Here is a 21,521-nt window from a genome sequence, read left to right as displayed (position 1 = left end):
AGCCAATCTAGTTAAACTGATCAGGTTTCAGTTCAGTGAGAACCTGTCTCAAAAAAAAAAAAAAAAGTTGGAGAGAGCTAGACAGAGGGAGAGGAAGGGAGGGAAGAGGAAAGGAGGGAGGAAAACATCAACTTCAGGAACTGATGGTACATGTGAACTACTGCCTAAAAGCCAAGTAGGAAACAGGAACACTCATAATCAGTGATGGGAATGAAAATCTGTACAGCCTCCAGTTATCAAATAGACAACTCTTATTAAAAATAAAGATGTATGTGCCCTCTGATCCATCAATTTTGATTCCTGAAATAAGCTGTATACATGTATATATTACCACTTAGGAGAAATAAAGCATTAAAAATTTCTAGTAGCGATGGTGTCGGAAAGAGCAGACTGGACACAATTTAAATGCCCCTTAATCATGAGCAGTGCTGAGAGAACTCCACATGCATGTTTGCGTTTCTGCATGTCGTCCATAGAGAACTAGTGACTGCCTTTTTCTGGATCCCTGCGCAGTGGAAAGCTCTGACGTGCAGTGGGCATTCTGAACAACTATTGGAAGCTGGGATCCCTAGTAACATAGCCCACAGCATGTGGGATTTTCACTTGGTCCCTGCTGCTGCCCTGTGGAGCCTGGCGCTAAATAAACAGCAAGAGCAAAGCTCTGCCACTGCTGTGAACGGTGAGGCCTTTCCTTCTGACCCAAGTAACTTCCTCCTCTCCAAAATACTGCAAACGGACAAACTAGTGATCTGTCTGCAAGCTGCGTGCATTAAAATCCAAGTCAGTTCTTGATAGGCTGATAATTTCTAGGATATATATATCCTATTCAACATTGAAATGTTCAAGAAAAGGGCCACGGACAGTAAAGGGAGCGGTGCACATAGGGTCCGCAGGAAAGAAAAGAGCTGTCCGGGTGGCGCTGCTCAGAATGAGCTGACTCGGATGAAAGCGTCAGATCGGGAGGTGATACGCAGACGGAAAAGGTAAGCTGCTGGATGCCGTGCTGAGGCGGTGTGCACTTACTCTCTGAGGGGCGTCCGCTGCTGCAGCTGCCAGGGAAGCAGCTTTAGCCTTCTCAGCCTCGTCGTATGTGGGAAGAGAGGTAGCAACACTGTACGGAGGGGGCACAGGGTAAAACTCACTGTACACGTCAGTATCTGAAGAGAAAGATTAAAGAACAACCATTAAAATAATGTAATGTGATTTTATAGTCATGATCATACTTTAATAACTCATAATAAGACACTAAAGATTACTATTGTTCCTGTAGGTCTACAGTATCAACGATATAACACAAACCACTGTTAACAAACACTTGTATAATCTTTTATTTGTCCCATATTGATTATGAAAAGGATGGGATGATAGATATCATGTCTGCACATGAGGATAACTCAGGAGTACATTCTCTCCTTCAGCTGTGTCTTCTCTTGGTATCAAATCCCAGACTTGGTAATGAATGACCTAAGTCATCTTTCTGACCCAAACCTGAGGACTGGAAAGGGATTTTGGACAGGCGGTGAGAATAGCACAGTATGGAACGACTTCTGTGTGCTCACTAGTCCGCATCACGCTCACCTCTTCACCCACAGCCTCACAGCCAAGCTGGTGAGCCAAGGTGGGAAAACTCAGTGGTGACTGCAGCTGCACAGTGCTGACCATGTACGCTGTCTTCTCTCACATCAGGGTTGGCAACTGTGAGACCTGGGGAATGAAGTGACTTACAAGTCCCAGTCCCACAGTAAGGGGCAGTCCCAGGGCCCCTAATCTTTTACAAACCCTCTGTTTTCTTTGCTTAGACTGATGGACTCTCATCGATTTTCACTTTCACCCACTTTTCACAATATCCACACAGTTCTTTAGAGTTTCTTTTTAATTAAACTTTTCTATGTCTGATTTTTAAAGCATTTGTGAGAAATGGCCTCCAAAATAATAGTAAAATAGTATGTTTAAACTGCTCATTTTAAAAATAAAAGTACAGACTGTATTTTCAATATAATCAGTGCGAGTCAAGTTCAGCATAAACTGATGACACTTACAGTAGAATGGTGGCCATGGAAAATGGAGACTCTAAAAGCCACGCCAAACACTGTGAAGTGGAGAAATTCCTCTACCTATAGCTACAGTACTTTGATATTTTCTACACTAACTTATACTTTTCTCTATATGAGAACTTGCTGCTTCGCCAATATGAAGTTTTATTTTAGTATTAAATTTTCAGCTACAGAGGCTCTAAGAAAAAAAGTTATTAATATGGGCTAAGAATGTGAAGTTAGGTTGTCTGTAATCTAACGATAGAAAGTGGTAATAGCAATGCTACTGAGAAGCAAACCCTAAGTGAAAACAGGATTGTTAATTCTGAGGCAATAGTACTAAATTATAAATGTATAATTTTATACATTTATCCTATACAACTAAATAGCAAACATCATCTAAGGAAATATAATCTACTGTATCAACAGCGTGCAGCACCTTGAAAGTCTTCAACCTAGAAAAGAATCAAGGCACTTACAAAAATTAAGTTCATGACTTAATCCTGGCTCTGTACATGAGGCCTCTCCCAGCATTAACGTCTGAGGACTGCGGCCTCAGCAAGTCCCTGCCACACTATGGAGCTCAACTTCCCACACACACAATGAGGTTTCATAGGGAAGTAGCATCTAACCACAGTGTGCTATGAAACATACAAATGTCACACGTACTACTCAGATCCAGAAAATAAAATCATACAAGAAGCTAATGGAGAATACAATCCCATGGAAAACTAGGAAAGATCATGTTTAACACATAGCTAAGAAGCAAAACAGTTATCAATAATTTTTCACTAAAGAGACTCCAAATCTAGAATCGCTCCATTCCTGGGGTTAAAGATAAGAGTATCCTGTTAGTATCCTGTCAGTAAAAGAATGGAGACTCATGTCTACACAGGATACTGTAACAATAAATGAATACCCAAGTGCCAGATCCTACTTGTTTGATGGTTGAAATGTATCCAATCTTAAAAATTACACGCTACATTATATATTTGCTACATTATTTCTGTGATCTCTGCAGCACAAAACAACAGAAGCCCCTCAGTGTACTTTATCCTGCAAAGACCACATAGAAAGCCTCAGATCCCATTAAGCTGTATGAGCTCTACTAACGTATCTGCAAATCTAGGCAAAGATTAAGCCATGGGGCATAATTCATTCCAAAAAGTACTACTCAGCTATCAGAAACAATGACTTTATGAAATTCTTAAGAAAATGGATGCATCTAGAGAATATCATCCTGAGATAACCCAGTCACAAAAGAACAGACATAATATGCAGTCACTGATAGTGGGATACTAACCCCAGAAAGCTCTGAACACCCCAGAAACAACTCACAGACTGTGAGAAGTTCAAGAAAAGAAAAGAAAAAAAACATTATGTTTACTCCTTACACACCAAGAAAACGTTGACTAATTCCAGGTTACATCCTGTCTTACATGTACTTTATGCTCATTGTAACTAGCAAGATCTTAATGCACACTATCAAACCTTAAAAAAAAAAAAAGCCAAGCAATGACAAAAATGTATTTGTAAACTTTTATGCAAAAATGCTTAACATGTGTACATTTATCTTTGTTTTTTAAAATAAAGTTCAATTAAAAAAAAGTAAAGATGGATGTATTTTTGGAAATCTAATAATTTTATTTCAATAAAAATTATATAAAAAACTATGTAATTTTATGATTATGTCCAGAACAACATGAGTGCAGTGGGTCTCAACCTTCCTGATGCTGTGACCGTTTAAGACAGTTCTTCAAGCTGTGGTGACCACAACCATGAAGTTACTTTTATTTCTACTTCATAAGTACAGTTTGCTACTGTTATTGTAACAAAAATATTTCTGTTTTCTGGTGGTTTTACGCGACCCCTGTAAAAGGGTCATTCAACTCACAGGTCTGGGTGCCGAGGTTGAGAACTAATGCTTTAGAGTGTTTTCTGGCCAGTGAGAGCTTTTCCTAACACAGCACAGACTGCAGAAGCCGGGATTCTCCAAAGGTTCCTCTCAAGAAGCAGGAACCCAGGCACACTGAAGATCAGCCTAAGGACCTGCTTTCAGAAGCTGCCTCGAAAGGAAGTGAACAGCAGGGGTTTGATGGGTTTTGTTTGTTTGTTTTTTGTTTTTTTATAGATTACAAATGCAAAGGTGGGAACTAGACAACTTAGCAGGAGCCTGTCAGATGAAGTCATTATACAAAGAAACAAGGAAAGTAATTTAATGAAACAGTGTTTGTCTGTTTTTGTGGTATTGGTGATTAATCCAAGATCCTCATGCAGACTACCATAAAAGCACTCTACCAGTGAGCTGAAGTTCCAGCTTATAAAAGGGCTGCTTTGTTCTGTTAAGATGTTTTTCTGTAACTTATTTCTAAGAATGAATTCTAAGAGTAAGTAACTTCTTTCTGAGAATACTTAATAATGCATGTGAAATAGAAAACTTATACTTTTGGAAATTATTAAACTACTCATGATAGTAGAAAACAAAATCATACAATTATATAAACAAGAGTATATAAAACATGTTAGTATACAAATTATCACATGACCACTGGACACTGCTGAGAGATTCTACACTGTGGCTAAAGAAATAACTAAGAAAACCTGACAGAGCGGACAAACAGAGCAATCACTGACTTGTAACACAAGCATTCCTACTCCATGTATGACAGAACACTATACACTGTCCATGTCTGCTCACACATCCCACCACATCCTCACGCCTATCACTAGAAGCTTTCTACTAAACCTTATGAATATATAAGCATAAATTTGTATGTATGCATATACAAAACATGTGCATACACGTGTGTCTCATTTAATATGTGCAGTTAACATGCCTGCACTCTGAGCACATAGCAGTTGGAAAGCTGACAGAAAGATTATGAATTCTAGGCCATCCTGGGCTACACGGTAAGTTCCAGACCAGCCTAGGTTATAGAGCAAAACGAAACAAGCCATCAGCCCACTGAAAGGCTCGATAATTACACACAATCGTACTGTGAGAAGGAAAAGGAAGAAGTGAGTCCCTAGTGTTCAGTCGTCTCACCTGAAGTGGTCGGGACTTCCACAGTGATGCTGCTGTAAGGTGGAGGAGAGGAGTCAGTGTCCAGTGCTGGTGCTGCAGCGGCTCCTGCTGTCTGTGCTGCTGAGTTGGAAGGTGATGGCTGCTCTACAGCAGATGATTCTGAATTATCTTCTTCATTGTGAAGCTAAGGAACAAAGACAAAAATCGATGCAATCAATTTGTTATTCTCTTTTACTTCAGCGAATTTTTAAAGCATTTAAATTTTAAAGGTATTCAGGAAAAGGAAGAAGATTTAACATTTTAAAGTATGAACAAAAGATTTAATCAGTATGGGGCAAAGCAAATGAATAAATCTATTACTATCACTCTTTAAGCAAATGTACCTAGTTCTCAGCATCTGGCATTGAGTGTACACTGAAATTTGGTTTCACATTTATAATGTTAATACATAATTTCTGCAAGTAAAATTATTTCTTGTTGATAAGCAGAAGACAGGAATATTCTACACACATGGAGTCTAACTGTTTCAACATCCCAGCAAATCTGCATGCCTGCTTAAAATCAAAGGTCAGAAGGTACTTTTATCACACACAACTGAGTTGACTGTTGGCAAAAATAGATGTTTCATCTAAAACTGCCTGCCTCAGTTTGCATTCTACCACTGTAAAGCACACCATGACCACAAGAGCCGTGGGGACCCCCAGTGGATTTCATCTCACAGGCTACAGCCTGCCATTAAGGAAGTCGGTGCAGGAACTCAAGCAAGAACCTAGAGGCAGAGACCATGGAGGATGCTGTGCTGGCATGCTCTCCAGGGTTTTCTCAGAGCACCCAAGATCACCTTCCCAGAAGTGGCTCCTCCCACAGTGGGCTCTCCCACATCACTTAATCAAGAAAATGCCCTAGAGACTTGCTTACATCCAGTGTGATGGCACTATTTTCTCTACTTAAGTTCCCTCTTCTCAGATATACTTGTTTGTGTCCGTTGAAAACACACACGTGTGCACGCGAGCACACACACACACACACACACATATGCATGCACAAACACCCCTAACCAGCACATTACTGCTGTCTACTCTTACGAAAAGATTCAGAATAGTATAGGTTATAACAGGATTTTAAGATAATGAGGACATAATACCATTGTGTAAGACAAACACAAAAGAACAATTCCAAATTTCTAACAAGGTACACAAAGAACAGGTGTTTAAGTTGGGAGAAGGAATTTCATTTTTGTTATTTGAAATATTTACTTCATATATAAATTAATCAGCTTCAACATTATGTTTGCTTTTTGAGACAGGGTCTCCCTATGTAGCCTTGGCTGGCCCGGAACTCAAAGAGATCACCTCTGGAGTACTGGGATTAAAGGCATGAACCACTACACCTGGGCACTTTAGTATTTTTAATTAGGTAAAATGAAACCTAGAACTTTTAGTTTTTCATGTCTCAGAAACACTATTTCCCATAAGAAAAGAAAGGCCAGAATGTGGATGCCTCAGTCCTTCTTAGAAGGAAGAACAAAACACTCATAGGAGGAAATAGCAGAGCAGAGATTGAAGAAAAGATCATTCAGAGACTGTCCCACCTTGGGATACACCCCATATGCAGCCACCAAACCCAAGAAGTACTTACTGGTAGGAACCAGACACGGATGCCCCCTGACAGGCTCTGCCAGCGTCATACAGATACAGATGAGGATGCTTGCAATTAACCATCGGACTGAACATGAGGACCCCAATGAAAGAGATAAAGGACTGAAGGAGCTGACAGGGTTTGCAACGCCATGGGAAGAACAACATTATCAAGAAACCAAATCCACCAGAACTCCCATGGACTAAAACACCAACCATCAAGCACATATGGAGAGACCCATGGCTCCAGTTGCATATGTAGCAGAGGATGGCATTGTTTGGCATCAATGGGAGGAGAGGCCTTTGGTCCAGTGAAGGTGCATTTTCCCGGTGTAGGGGAATGACAAGGTGCTGAGGTGGGAGAGGGTGTTTGGGAGAGGAAGCACCTTCATGTAAGCAAGGAGGGGGGAGAGGGGATAATATTTAAAATGTAAATACAGAGAATATCCCAATAAAATAATTTTTAAAAAGGTTTTCTCCAACATAAAATACAGCAGAGATTGTTACAGCAGCTCCATTATTTTTTGTTGAAGATGGTTCAGCACAGAACTCTTAACTGGGCAAAAATGTGCCTAAATAACGCAAGTCAGAAAAAAGCCCCTGACTTTTCAAGAAAAGATGACATATCTATATAAATACAGTATTAAATAACTATAGAATAGATCATCAAATTTATATTACCAAACTAGACTTTTCTAAACTTCAGGCCTGTGTATCCCTTTAGTAAGCCACTTAAAAAACAAACAAACAAACAAACAAAAAAAAACCAACAAATAATGACCAAAAAGAGGACTCTTGATTTATATTCTACTCTTTTTATCATCTCTCTCAGTGCCCAGCTAATCTATACGGTACTGAAATCCCAGCTTAAAACCTAAACCTCAGGAACTCACTGTAGCTGCCCAACAGCAAGCTTATCTGACATGCCTTTCCTTACCTGGTGACAGTCTGTGCAGCCCACATTGTCCTAGCATCCAGTTCTACCTGCCTCACCTCCTTCAGGTGTCAGGTTACAAGTCTCTGTTTTTCTATACAGACAAGAAACCAAACCAAGAGCCTGCTACAAACTCATCTCTATTAACAGCATTTTTAACATTCCTAACATAAGTGTTCTCCAAAGGGCTTAGAGCACTTTATGTAATCAATAACTTCTAACAGGGCTCACAACTCCTTTTCACAGGAGAACTTTTTAGGTAACCATGGATATAAGAGGCTATAAAACAAGTATACAAATCAAACACTTAGTGACAAGAAATCAAAGGAAATTTATTATATAGACCAATGTACTCATCAAATTGCTTTCTAAATAACTATTGCTTATGTGCAATAGATTAGAGCTGTTGTGCACCCTAATCAGAGGTACTTCTTTATGCAGTGGTCAGTGGGAACTGCAAAGATCCATTACGTGTCAAAATGAGTAGTGATTGTTGTCAGCCATAAACGGCACAATTATATCACCCTGCCAACATTCAGGAATATCAGAAGAAGCATATGAAATGTAAAAGCTGTGGGGAGGAGGGAGGGATGGTATGGAAGGTTCTGTAAGAAAGCAGGTTGAGCAAGCCATTAGGGAGCAAGCCAGTAAGCAGTAAGAAGCCTCCAATGGCTTCGTGTCAGCTTTGTGCCTCCAGGTTCCTGCCCTGTTTGAGTTTCTGTCCTGATTTCCTCCCAAGATGGAGTAAGAAGTGGAAGTGTAAACCAAATAAACCCTTTCCTCCCTACCTTGCTTTTGGACATAGTGCTATGACCAAATATCTCAGCAACAGAAACCCTACCTAAGACAATAACCAGAAACCAATACTGTTGCCAAACTTTTGTGCCCCACCACCATTCAGTTACAGGACCCCCACAATTTACGAAGCTATAATTCACAATGTGTTTTACTGACCAAAGATATCTATAAAAGTGAAAGTTATGTCTGTCTTAACTGCTGTTAAAGTAAAAGCACTTATTCAACCCTGCTTAAAAGGAAAAGAACATGCATTACAGGTTACTGTTCACAAAGAACATGAAGGAGTGAAATGACAGAGGAGTCTTGCTACTGCCCCTTGTACTATGAAGTCCCTCACAGCGTCACTGACTTCCTCAAGTTAAAGGGTAGGCATCAAAGTTTTCTTCATCTCAAAGACTTCCAAAGAACAAAAAATCATGTAGGTGGGGTAAAAAAATCTTATATAAACTTCACTTTCAAAAAAAATTACACCTCTGTTTGAACTCCTTTTCATGTCCTAAAGTTGCAGCATAAATGTCTGGGACACCTAGGATTCCCTTCCTCTATATGGAATAGTCATTATGTCTAGTCCGTCAGTTGAATAACGCATGCTACTTAGGATGTTGTATCAACCAAAACTCCGTAAGCCATTTAGGAGGGAAGGGTTAAAGTTAGCAGTGGAAAGGTAGATGGGATCAAGGAGGGACACATGCCTGTGTGTACAGTGACATGCATGTATACTAGTAATAATTTAATAGTAGCTCACTTAGACCCCAGCTATGAAAACATTTATAAACCCGCCTTATAAAACGTCCTCCTTATCAACTGGGCACTATAATCTTAAGAAATGAGTAGCAGATTGCTTACCTAGTCTAGTCCTTAAGGAAGAAAAGGAAGAACTTGGGGTAACTGGATATTTTAATGTTTCCTCTTAGCAATATGACCAAATTGAATAAATCTTCTTTGTCTGCTTTTCATTACTTGTCTCTTCCATTTATTTCTTGAGGATAGGTGACTGAACCCAGCTTGCTAGGGCCACCGAGGCCCACACTCTGATCTAATTATTCCAGGTACACTGCTTCCAGCTCTTGAGGTCTGGGGTCCAGGCCTGGTCCACCATGTCAGGCTTGGGTGTGCTTTTAAAAGATGGAGGTTTGTGAAATCTAGTCTCTAGGTTTGGTGTAGTGCCTGTCCATGCACACTGTTCTATCTCATCACATTGGGCTTTTCAGATGTATTTCTTCATGGGTACACTATAGCTTTAAGGAACTAAGGCACTCGAGTATATGGCTGTTTCTCTCAAAGGCTTTCCTTCTCCATTACAGATCCACAGCACTTTGGGTGGGCATTAGCCCTCCCTACTCCAAACCTAGTGACTAATTACATTACCATATTCCTTTGGCAAAGCAAATGACTCAACACTCAGCAAGGCCCTCCTTCTAGGAAGGGTACCTGGGACAAAGACAAAAGCAAAAATAACATCACCTAATTAAAGAACACTCAAAAGTATACAACTGAGGACAGGAAAAAAGAAAAATTCCTACACAACTAAGGAAACATCAAGGTATGTATCTACACAATTATCACAGCTCACTCATTTTCAAGACAAACATGCTTCCCATAAAAATCACATATTATTAGAAATCACAATGCAGCAAAATTGTAGCCATTCCTTAAATGGCTTGAGAACCAAAATCTGACACACAGACGGGAAAAATTCTATGAAACATTTTCTTAAGCAGAAAAAAAATAGTTTAAAAGCTAATTGTTTGGCTTCATAAAGCCATTTAAACATTGAACTTTAAAGATTCTAATGCTGATTTTATAGTCACTGTACATTCTATTCCATATATGAGCTCACCATATAACAGTAATAGCAATTTGTAATAAAGCCTTTTTACTCCTTTCCTGTTCCTGTAATCAAATTAAACAAGAACATTTTGACATAACCTCCAGAAATTTTCTAATTTGCATGAACTAAAACTAAGTCAGAAACCTGGTAGTTGGTAAAGTTTAAAGACTAAAATTGTATAATAGTACATTTCCTAATGAAGGGCTGAGATAATCAAACCTTCAAGTATAGATAAATAGATAGGTGGGTAGATAGATAGACAGACAGACAGACAAATATCAAAACAGATATCACTGCAGGTAGAATATGTCCCTTTTAGCCATCAGAATCTAAACAGTCTAGAAGAGTTTAAAACAAAGCTGTTGGGGTAGGGGCTACCTAGGCACCAACAGAAAACCAAAGCTAGGAAACTTTAATGGCAACCATTCTCTTCCAGGAAGCACCAAGTCGGTGCTGCTTCATGAGGCTCTAGGGCAGTGGTTCTAAACCTTCATAATGCTGTGACCCTTTAATACAGTTCCTCATTTTGTGGTGACACCCAACTATAAAATTGTTACTTCATAACTATAACTTTGCTACTGTTATGAAGTTGTAATGTAAATTTCTGATATGAGCATATCTGATATGTGACCCCAAAAGGGTCATAATCCACAGGCTGAAAAACAATGTTCTAAAGGGCTTAGAGACTTTGGCTTGATAGCATTTGTCTTCCTAATCAGATCATAAGCCTAGATGTTTAGGAAGTATAATTTGTTCATTTTAGTAGTCCCTAAATCAAGTAGCAGGGTCTAAGATATGTACAATCCACTAAGATTCCAGTTTTCTCTGAAGTGATATATATACGTGTGTGTGTGTGTGTGTGTGTGTGTGTGTGTGTGTGTGTGTGTGTGTATGCTGCACAACTCAAGATCAAGTAGTATGCACCTCTTAGGAATAGCTATGGTTCTCACAACAAAATACAGAATAAAATGTGGAAAGGTCATCATTCAACTATCATGAGACAGTCAAAGTAACTTCATAAGCAAGAATCTGTCTCCTAAATTATACTGTTTTCCAAAGCCACACAGATCACTACATACTATGAAACATAAAATAAAATTCCAGGAGATGGAAAGATCGCTCAGTGGTCAAAATCACTGGCTGCCCTCTAAAAGTACTAAGCAGACACATGGCAGCTCAGAATAGTGTGTGATTCTAGTTCTAGGGGATGCAAGCTCTAGCCTCCAAGGGCACTTGGCATGCATATGGCACACATGCATGCAGACAAATTTGTAAACACATAAAACGTGTTTTAACCCTAAAAATCTGTAGCACCCATCTTTAAAATAACTCCAAAGATAACATTTTTATCACAACTAGATAGAAATCAATGGGAAAGAGAATTTTAAAAAACAAAGCAAATGGAGGCTCAGCAGGGATATTTAGTACTATCTAGTACTCTTCAGACACTGAGGAAGAAATCATCACAAATGGCTCACAGCACTGAACAGCAGCAAATATCCATCCATAGATATAACTTTCAGTTATTAAGTAAAAGTATTCTATTGAAGAATATAGAGACAAGAACCTAAGCTGGTCATAAAAGAGGCAATGCTTTTGTACAAATTAATTAGCAAGATTATATCTAGGGAAACACAAATTTTATTGACTAAGCAACACAGTAGTATTAATTGCAAAACTAAGAAAACGTTCCTAGGGAAAACTTGGTACACTGGGGTAGGTATGATGGTACACACATTTAATTCCAATACTCAGGAGACATAAGCAGGATGATCTCTTGAGCTCAAGGTTGACATAAGGAGGTCCAGCCAAGCCAGGCTACATAGAAAGACCCTATCTCAAATAAAACAAAACAAAACAGCACAATGGAAAAAATAGACTTAAACTTCCACTAGTAAGGGTAAAATCAACTTAACCATGCTAAAGAGCAATTTGGTAATTTTGATCAAGACTAGATGTGTACATAACCCATAATTCTATTATCTAGATGTCAATATCAAACAACTCTTACACTTAACAAAGATGCATATAGGCATACTTAAGGTAGTAGCTTTCAAAAACCAAGAAACTATGCAGTCAACTATGCCATGAGTAAATTAGTATATAGACATACCATTGTTATACATTATATTTACATAGAGTTACACATTATATAATGTAAATTGTTATATAAATATACCATGATTTATACAGCAGAATTCACCATTTAAATTTGAAATTAAGTCTGTATTAATTTTAATACTAAAATCTTAAAAGCATAATAATTTCATTTCTTTTTATGGTGATAAACTACCCTGTAAAATCAGCCTATAAAAAGGGTTATTTGTACATATACTCACACTGATATACATACATACATATAATTTTAAATAATAATAACATATCTTTAACTTTAAAAAAATATATAGCCAGTGGCTAAAGAGACAGCTCAGTGGCACTTCTGTTCTTCCATAAGACCCAAGTTCAATTCCCCATACCCACAAGACAGCTCACAGCTACCAATAACTCCAGTTCCAGGGCATTCAATGCCTTCTTCTGGCCTCCACAAGTACCATACACACACTGTATACAGACATACATGAAGGCAGAACACACGTACAAATGAAAATTAAGATTGAAAAGTAGCAAAATAATGTAACAAATGCAATTCCTATCATCTAATCCTAAAGTACACACTGTACAGAAGAAACACTGTAATCAATAGAAGTAAAGAAAGCAGACACAGACTGGTGGAACTTTAGGATCATTTGACAAAGGGAAGGGGAGGGGCACGTATGGCTTGGATATGGGTAGGTGGGGGAGAGAAGTCTGACACATAACACAACAAACATTTACATCAGTTATTTCTATGGTGATATGGGAGTCTTTAGTATTCTGTACTTTCTTATAATAAAAATGTTTCATAAACTGAGCCAGCCAAACTTGTCTTTCAAAAGCAAAGGCAAGAAGAACATCCACAAGCATAAAAGCACATAGTGGCATCCCTGTGCCCTGCAGTGGAGCTGCTTCAGAATAAAACAAAGGCAAACATGGGACCAACCTCTTGGGAAGCTGAGCGGAACAATCAAGGACAGCATGAGCTGTCTAGCATCACAGTGAGACTGGGCTACGGAACTAAAAACCAAAGTAAAAACTCAACTGACAGAAGAGCTACATCAAAATTTTTTATGTAGAACCAAGACTAAGTACAGAATAAAGACTAAATAACTTCTAGGAAACAAAAAGCAAACTTTATATATGCCCGCCCCCAAAAAACTAAAGACAATACAAGTACCAGAACTGGAAATGTAGATGAACTATCTCTACTGTTCACCACACACACAAAAATCTAATAGTTTAATCTTCAGCATAAATTTTCACAATTTATTCTGATTTCTTATGAATAACCAGTTTTCTTAATTTTAGTGAAATCTGATACAGTTTGAGACTTGTGTGGTGACCAGGCATGGTGCAGCACACCTTCAATCCCAGAACTTGGGAAGCAGAGGCAGCGGCAGCTATGAGTTCAAGGCCAGTCTGACCCACACATTAAGACCCAGTCTCAAAACAAAACAAATAATAATAAAATTAGTGCTATGGTAAAGGAACACTGCTGAGAGTTGAATTATTCATGTTTTCCCCTTTACTGGAAAACTGAAGCATCATATTTTATGTTTTTATTTTTAAAATAGCCTAACCCCACTCAAAGAATCACTCCCGTCTGTCTCTCTATAAGCACAAATGGGATAATGTTCACCCAGTGTTAGCATAGGTTTCTCTGACAGCTAAGAGTTGGGTGCTTGTGTCTTTGTACATCTAGTGTGTATACTTTTAAGGTAAGCACATATCACGTTTTGAACAAAGGAATCAGGACAGAAGGAGCACAATAAACAAACTCCCAGAAAGCGAAGGCAGGACAATCAGCAGTTGTCAGACAGCATGGGCTGGCTAGTTTCACAGTTACACTGGGCTATGTACTTTATAAAATCCTGTCTCAAAAGGAAAAACAAAAATACTAAAACTTAAAAATAAAAGAGAGGCTTAGTAAAACACACATGTCAACCAAATATTTCCCATTTTAATATTACACCCTATAAAACTATACAGGAAGTTAAAGCAATTCTTGGGTCGATAGCTATTCATCCCAATGTCCTATTAAAAGAAGAAAAAAAAGCCTATCAATCTAAAATAGAATAAATATGGTATATCATTATAACAGAATATAAGCACTGTAAAGTTTTCTGAAAGAATATTTAGCCTACAGAAATTAAAATTGGCTTGAAAAGTGAATCATGTTACCAATTTCATTTTATTTGATTTCTTAAGTGCGCGCACGTGCGCGCGCGCGCGCGTGTGTGTGTGTGTGTGTGTGTGTGTGTGTGTGTGTGTGTGGTAAGTAAGTATGGACATGCCAGTGTGTGTGTGTGTGTGTGTGTGTGTGTGTGTGTGTGTGTGTGTGTGGTAAGTAAGTATGGACATGCCACAGTGGTGCACACACAGAGGGCAGAGGATAACTTTACCTATAATGTGGGTGCTGGGGACTGAGCGCAGGTCTCCAGGCTTTTACAGTAAACGACCATTACTCTTGAGCCGGCTCACCAGGCCCCATTAGTCCAGTCTTAAATAAAATAAAGGGTTATTTCTAAATGACTATTCCATCTCCATTATTTCAATTTTAAATAAGATAAAGGGTTGTTTCAAAATAACTGCTAATAAACAAAATGGGTAGAATAAATTCTTGTAAATTGTAAATTCTTTTTTTAAGAAAACTGGGCTATACTTTCCCAAAATTTCTACAAGAAAGATAAAAGTAGGAACCACTCTTTGTAATGTAGGACAAAATTATGTAATAATTTCTGTAAGTTGGAAAGAAGGGGAAGAGGGATAACATTTGAAATGTAAACAAATAAAATGATTAATTAAAAAAATAAATCTACATCTGTAAAATCTGTCCATGATACTGAACAAGATCACCACAGATTCCAACATATTATTCAAAGCCTTTAGCAGCCGTCAGCAGGAGAAAAGTCAAGTCCATAAATCCATGTAAAATGCTGCTGTCCCCGTCAACCGTCGGACAGCACTTAAAGCCAGCCGTATCAGTGTGCCTCTATTTCCCTGGGATGATTCGCTAATGAATTCAGCCTAAGGTCAAAGGATGCATTTCTTAAGGGCTTCATGCTGCTGTCACCTGTAATAGCACCTCTTCTTGGTGTCCTTCCCACACAGTAAAACAACCACGTATACAATCCAAAAAGGTGTGTTAAAGCCAGGCTCCTCACTTAGAAAGACCCTGCCTCAAAACAAAAATCAAAGAAGATAAAAATAAAAATAAAGGGGGTTCTGTTTTAAACTAACACTAGCTACTCGTCAGAAGAGCGGTGCACACTGCACACGGCCCTGTGACAAACGTCATAATTAAGCAGCATCAGCGAGAAGGAAAGCGGCTGTCTCTCCGGGGTCCTCCCTGCAGGTGCACACTGCCTTTCAATCATACCACCGTCAAGAACTCAAACCACTGCCCTATTACATGTCGTATGCTAAGAAAGGACCAGAATCATCAACATGTCACAAAGACACAGGAAAAGATTAAAGAGGCTCCCACAGAATAAGTTAGAATGATCTGAGTATTTTATGAAGTAAAAGTAGAACATATGCAATTATAACTCATAGAATAAAATATGAATCTGTAAATTCAATATGATGTAAGTGAATAAACAAACTGGACTGGAGGGAAAAGTTCTCACTGTAGAATGGAAATTAGTAAGTTCTTAAAGAAATAATGAGCTGGGAAAGCACCATCTGAGCGCCATAGTTACCATTCCTGTCAACAACAGCAAGGAACCCTGAAGGCAGTAGGTAAAGGGTCACCTTTTTAACCAGGCATTTGTAGGCTTGTGCTGTAAAGAACTGACCTGACTTTCTCCAAAAACTGTCAGGAGAGACTACAAGGTCAGCGTACTGATCTACGTCCCACTCTGCCCCTAGAAGCCCTATGTGGGGACTGACCCCCCCCCCCACACACACACACACTACACTCAGCACTGCGCAGCCCTCACACGGGGCTGTTCTCTTCATACCCTCTCAAACAGCAAGGCCAGCTCCTTCCCCACTCGCTAAGTACAAGAACAAGACCATCTGGGATACTGCAGATCATAAGCCTCTCACTAGGTCCTACAGTCCACACAGCCTACCACACCCATTTGAGGCAAGGTAGAGAGCATGAAGGGAACGTGAGAAATAAAGCCCCTCACTTTCCTGCTTTTGGTTTTGGTTTAAGTCTCACTGAGTCAAGAATTTCAACACACCCACACACACAAAAAAAAAAAAAAAAAAAAAAAAAAAAAAAATTTTAAGACAAAGTAACTACACTCTTGGTTTTGTTTTTTTTTTTTTTTTTTTTTTTTTTTTTGGTGGAATGGGGGTGTTAAGAAATATTTTAAACAAAAACATTAAAACAGCTAATGAACAATGCTAAGGTTAAAACAGTTGTAAACCCGTGTGACTTTTGATTTTTTCATCTTATCTTAATCCTTTATAATCTATAAATACCCTGTATAAACCATGCCTCAATCTCATTAAGAACGGCTTTAGAAAAAAATAAACCTGTGTACCTTATTTTTAAATTTTGTTTAAACTTTACTCTTTAAACTTAGTTATAGATTATCTCTCTATAACAAAGTAATTTTAAAAGGCACAAAAATGACACATACTGTTAGGGCATTTGAGTGCTGTCTTTTTTCCATGTGCACTGGTGTTTTGTGAGGGTGTTCGATCCCCTGGAACTGGAGCCACAGACACTGGGAAGCAAACCCAGGTCGTCTGCTAGAAAGAGAGACTAGTGCTCCCAGCCACTGAGCGTCTCTGCAGCCCAGTGCCCTCCCTTCTTGTCCTCCCCTGTATGCAGTCTCCCGATTGATAAACTTCATTTTCTTTCACAATGACTTGCTCTGAATTTCTTTATGGCAGTTGAGTAGAGAGGTCTATCTGGATACTAGGATCAAGTTTTATTTCCCACTGTTGGAAACATCTTCTCATGGTCTTCTTGATAGTATTCACGTGAGTCCAAATTACAACTGTCAACCCCCTTCCCCACTATCATCGCCCTGACTTTAAGTCCTACTTTGGCCAAAACAGCCAAATCATCTTTAAGCCCTTTGTCATAAAATATGAAGGAACGGCATGTAGAGAGTAGCACACAGTGACTACAGTCTCTGCTCCCAAGGCAGAGAGAGGCCCAGTCTGAAAAGGGGCACTGAACTTAAACCAGCTCCCTCCATCCCTGACAGTCCGTTCACTACCTTCTATCCTGTATCCTCTGGAAAACAATACGAAGCATGTATGTAAAGGTTCCACCCATTCCCTAGTGCTCAGGCCAGAGCTCCTCTGCACAGACGCATCAGGATGAGGCTGTTGCCTTCTGACAGAGGAAGGGAAACAAATGAGGAAACCACATGCACTGGCACCATGATTAGTCCCTGATCCCAGCTTTTGTCATCTCATTTCCAGACGGGGCAGGGGTCAGCGCCTTCCTTCTCCTTTCCCCACTCCCAACCAGAAAACTTATGGTCAAACCTTTGCCTCCTACTTCACACAGGGAATTAAGAGGCTCTTAAACAAATTTTTAAAGTCCTTCACCTTCTCTCCCCTGCATCCCTGCATCTCTAAACTTCGTCTTATGCACCTGTCCTAGCACAGTCTTCACTCCCAAAAGACAAATACACCGAGCAGATCCTGTCTCCCAGTAGTCTCTTCATTTACATTATTCCTGACTTACTGCTGTCTACCTACATCACCCACATGTATTTTATTTATATCATACTAATAAACAACAGCACACAGAAACCTGCTCTGCTTAAAATTACTCTTTTCCTGCTTTCTCAACTGTCTCGTCCATCATACACAAACATCCTGAAAAAGAAAAAAATAGACTAACAGATGTCCACTTTCAGTTTCTTCCCCAGACCATTACCATGTAGCTTCTACTCAACTGTCTCTTGCTAAGAATGATGACTCCTAATTGTTAAATGTGAAGATAATTTCCAGCCGACAGCCTCGCAGAGGTCAACATTTTTCAACACACTGAATGGCGCTGACTTCAGTCATTCCCTTCTCTTTCTCGACCACATCAGCTCTGTCTTCTGAGGGCTCCAGACTTCCCTTTACACCCCGTGGTGGTCTGGATGAGAATGGCCCCCCAAGCTCATATATTTGGAAACCTTGTCCACAGATGGAAACATTGTTTGGAAAGGCTTAGGAAGCATGCAGGTGGAGGTGTGTCCCTGAGGGCAGACTGATGGCCTACCATTCTCAGTGTGCTTTCCACTTCCTGTCTGTGGATGTCAATGGCAGGTCTCAGCTGTTGCTTCAGTAGACGCCATGCTGGTGATATAGTCCTAACCCTCTGCATCCATAAACCCACATAGACCCTCCTTCTACAGGTTGCCTTCACCATGGTGTTTCATCACAGCAATGGAAAAGTGGCTGAAACAAAGACTCTTAGCTAAAACTGGATTCTGAGCAATAGATAATGTCTCCTACCTAAGAGTTGGGTAGAAGCTAGGCAATACATAATGGGCTGGGCTAAGTTTACTTTTAAAGGTATCAAAGCCCCTAAGCTAGTGTGTTGTTACTGTCAACGTTCTGTCACAAGCATTCATCTGACATTTTGGAAGTCAGCACAATGCACTCTCTCTCTCATATGATAAGCGGCACTCAGCCTTCCTAATGCTCACACCATTTAATACAGCTCCTCATGCTATGATGACCCAACCATAAAATTATTTTCACTGCTACTTCAGAACTGTAATTTTGCTATTATGAACCATAATGTAAATATCTATGTTTTCCTATGCTTAGGTGGCCCCTGTGAAAAGGTCATTTGACCTCAAAGGGATAGAGACCAAAAGGTTAAGAAGGAAGCACTGTTCTAGAAGACAGGGTAGTTGCTAATTAAACTAAAAAAGAGTGTCATCTGGTATCATAGACCTAAATTTGGGATACAAATATCCTACTAGCAAAATAAGCTTGACTGTGTTATTAATCTCTTTAGCTTCACTTCATTTCTGTGGTTTATGTAGTTTTATTTATTCCGCCAACCAGGCATTAATTAGTTTTACAATCAACACTTACTAAATCTTATATGCTCCTAGTATAATACTGGGCACAGTAAATAAACTCAGTCCCATTGACTCAGAACCCGTAGGTTCTAATGACTAAGGAGCTCTAGGGAACAGTGCAGAGTACACTTGGAACAGCAGCAAGGAGACTAATGGAGCATGACTGTCTATAGTCAGAGGTACACAGTGAACTGAGACGACCAAGGACCAGGCCAGAACGCAACTTTCTTCATAGAAAGCTTTATTCTCCCCTTTACAAATGGAAAGAGGCTAAGAATAGAATCCTCAAGCAAAACTAAATACAGTGACATAAGTTACTAAGGCGTGCTGATGATGTATTCGGGAAGTAGCAAGTGCCAAGATATCACTAGAGACACTATTAAAAGGCTGATCCATCAAAGTGTTACATTCAAAACCAAAAACTCTTAAAAGTTCTCAAGGTATAGACACATAAACTGAAACACCCATATAAACATATACATTGAATTTCAATCACCTCTCCCTTCTCTCTATCCAAGTTAGCAATAATATATCCCTAAATTTATTTACCATATAATAAGACTTAGTAAGTTTTTAGATTTAAAGTCACAGCAAATGTCAGTCTCAAGTGTAGCAACTTCCCATATAACCCTGTCCCAGAGATGCACCACCCTCCCATTATCTTTATCTCCAGCAAACTGGTACACTTGTTACAAGTGATGAACCCACCATGATCCACGCCATTATCATTCAAAGTGCAGTCTTGCTGTTATTTTGTGGCTGATGACAAATGTCTAAGAACTCCTATCCTTCCTCACAGTATCAAACAGTAGCGTCACTGCACTAAAGCTCCTCTTATACACTCAACCTAAACTGTTTCCTCACCAGGACATAGCAATCATTGATAGTGTTTTTTAAACTGTCTCCAAAAATAATGTCTTCAGAATGTCACACAGTTGAAATCATACAGTACCTAGATTTGTCAAGCTGGCTTCTTCGGTTGGTAATATGCACAGGCATTTACTCCATGTTGTTTGATCTCAAAGTCACTCATTTTAGGTCTAAGTAAATGTCACTGTCAAAATGCTACAGTTTACTCACTTACTGAAAGATGTATTAGTTGTTTCCATTTGGGAAATTATAATCAAAGCCACTCTAAACATACATGTGAATATGGCATGTAACCCAAAAGTTTTACAACTTCTGGCTTTATTTCCTCACTGGTTACATAGAAACTGACTTTTCCGTATTTATGTCATATTTTTAGTGCAATTCTTATAGGCACCAAGAGTTTTGTTGGTTCTTCCATATTTTACAGACTCTGACAACAATAATTATTTATTTCCTAGTCTATATCTTTTATTTCCTTTTTGTAATGAAATATGCAAAATTATTTTTGTTGTTTTGAAATATATTTTGAATTATTAAGAATAGTTATGTAACTAAGCAACAAAACACCAAAAGTTATTCTTAGCTAACTGTAGGTGTGTATCAACTGACCAACTTTGCAACTCACTATCTACACTGCTTTAAAGTTCACTAAGCTACAGCCATAGTTTCTAGATGGCAGACACTGGCTTTGGAGGCCCCCTGTTAAAAGGCTGGCTCACCAAGAAATGACACAATTCTGAAACCACAGACTACAAGCAAAGAACATGAACTCAGCTTACAGAAGTATGAATAGGCACAAAGGAGCAAAAAAGCAAATAAAGAAGTCTAACACCTCCAACATTAAAGAAACACAAAACAAAGATGTTTAACAGAGGGAATGAAAAAAAATCTCAAAAACCTGTTGTTGGCTTCTTTCAACATGGTAGTGGCCACATACAGGCCAATCTTCCCACTGCAAGATATACTGTTGCTTTCTGTAACTATAAACTCAGGGAAAACTATTAGTAACAACAAACCTCTAGACAATTCTCAATACTAAAAAAAATGTTCTGGAATATAATGCACACACACACACACACACACACACACTTGCGAGCGTGCGGGGTTTGGGGTACATCCTGCACAGTCTGTTTAGTGTGGTTTGTATGCAGTAGGAGTGAGTATTTGGCACTGATAAGCAGCTGAGAGAGTCGTTGCTGAGAGAAAGGATTTTCCCACTTGCAGCAGTCACACTGCCTGTGGTGCTCACCTATGTTGGAGGCCTGTTGAGATTTCCCTAACCACCTCGGAATGTC

General features: G+C 39.1%; 1 protein-coding gene across 1 annotated transcript in view; it reads right to left on the bottom strand.

Annotated features, from left to right (window-relative positions):
• NDFIP2 (Nedd4 family interacting protein 2) overlaps nt 1–21,521 on the bottom strand; it is a gene marked incomplete at its 5' end in the record, with an annotated part of 42,520 nt that overhangs the window by 10,543 nt on the left and 10,456 nt on the right. The window contains 2 exons of the mRNA XM_080917535.1: nt 1,024–1,157; nt 5,080–5,242. Of these exons, the coding sequence (XP_080773661.1) occupies nt 1,024–1,157; nt 5,080–5,242 (297 nt within the window). The remainder of the gene's footprint in view (nt 1–1,023; nt 1,158–5,079; nt 5,243–21,521) is intronic.

This window comes from Micromys minutus, assembly GCF_963924665.1.
Source record: "Micromys minutus genome assembly, chromosome: 5".
Taxonomy (NCBI): domain Eukaryota; kingdom Metazoa; phylum Chordata; class Mammalia; order Rodentia; family Muridae; genus Micromys; species Micromys minutus.
Note: the sequence above shows the minus strand (reverse complement) of the source record. Positions and strands in the feature narration are given on the sequence as shown.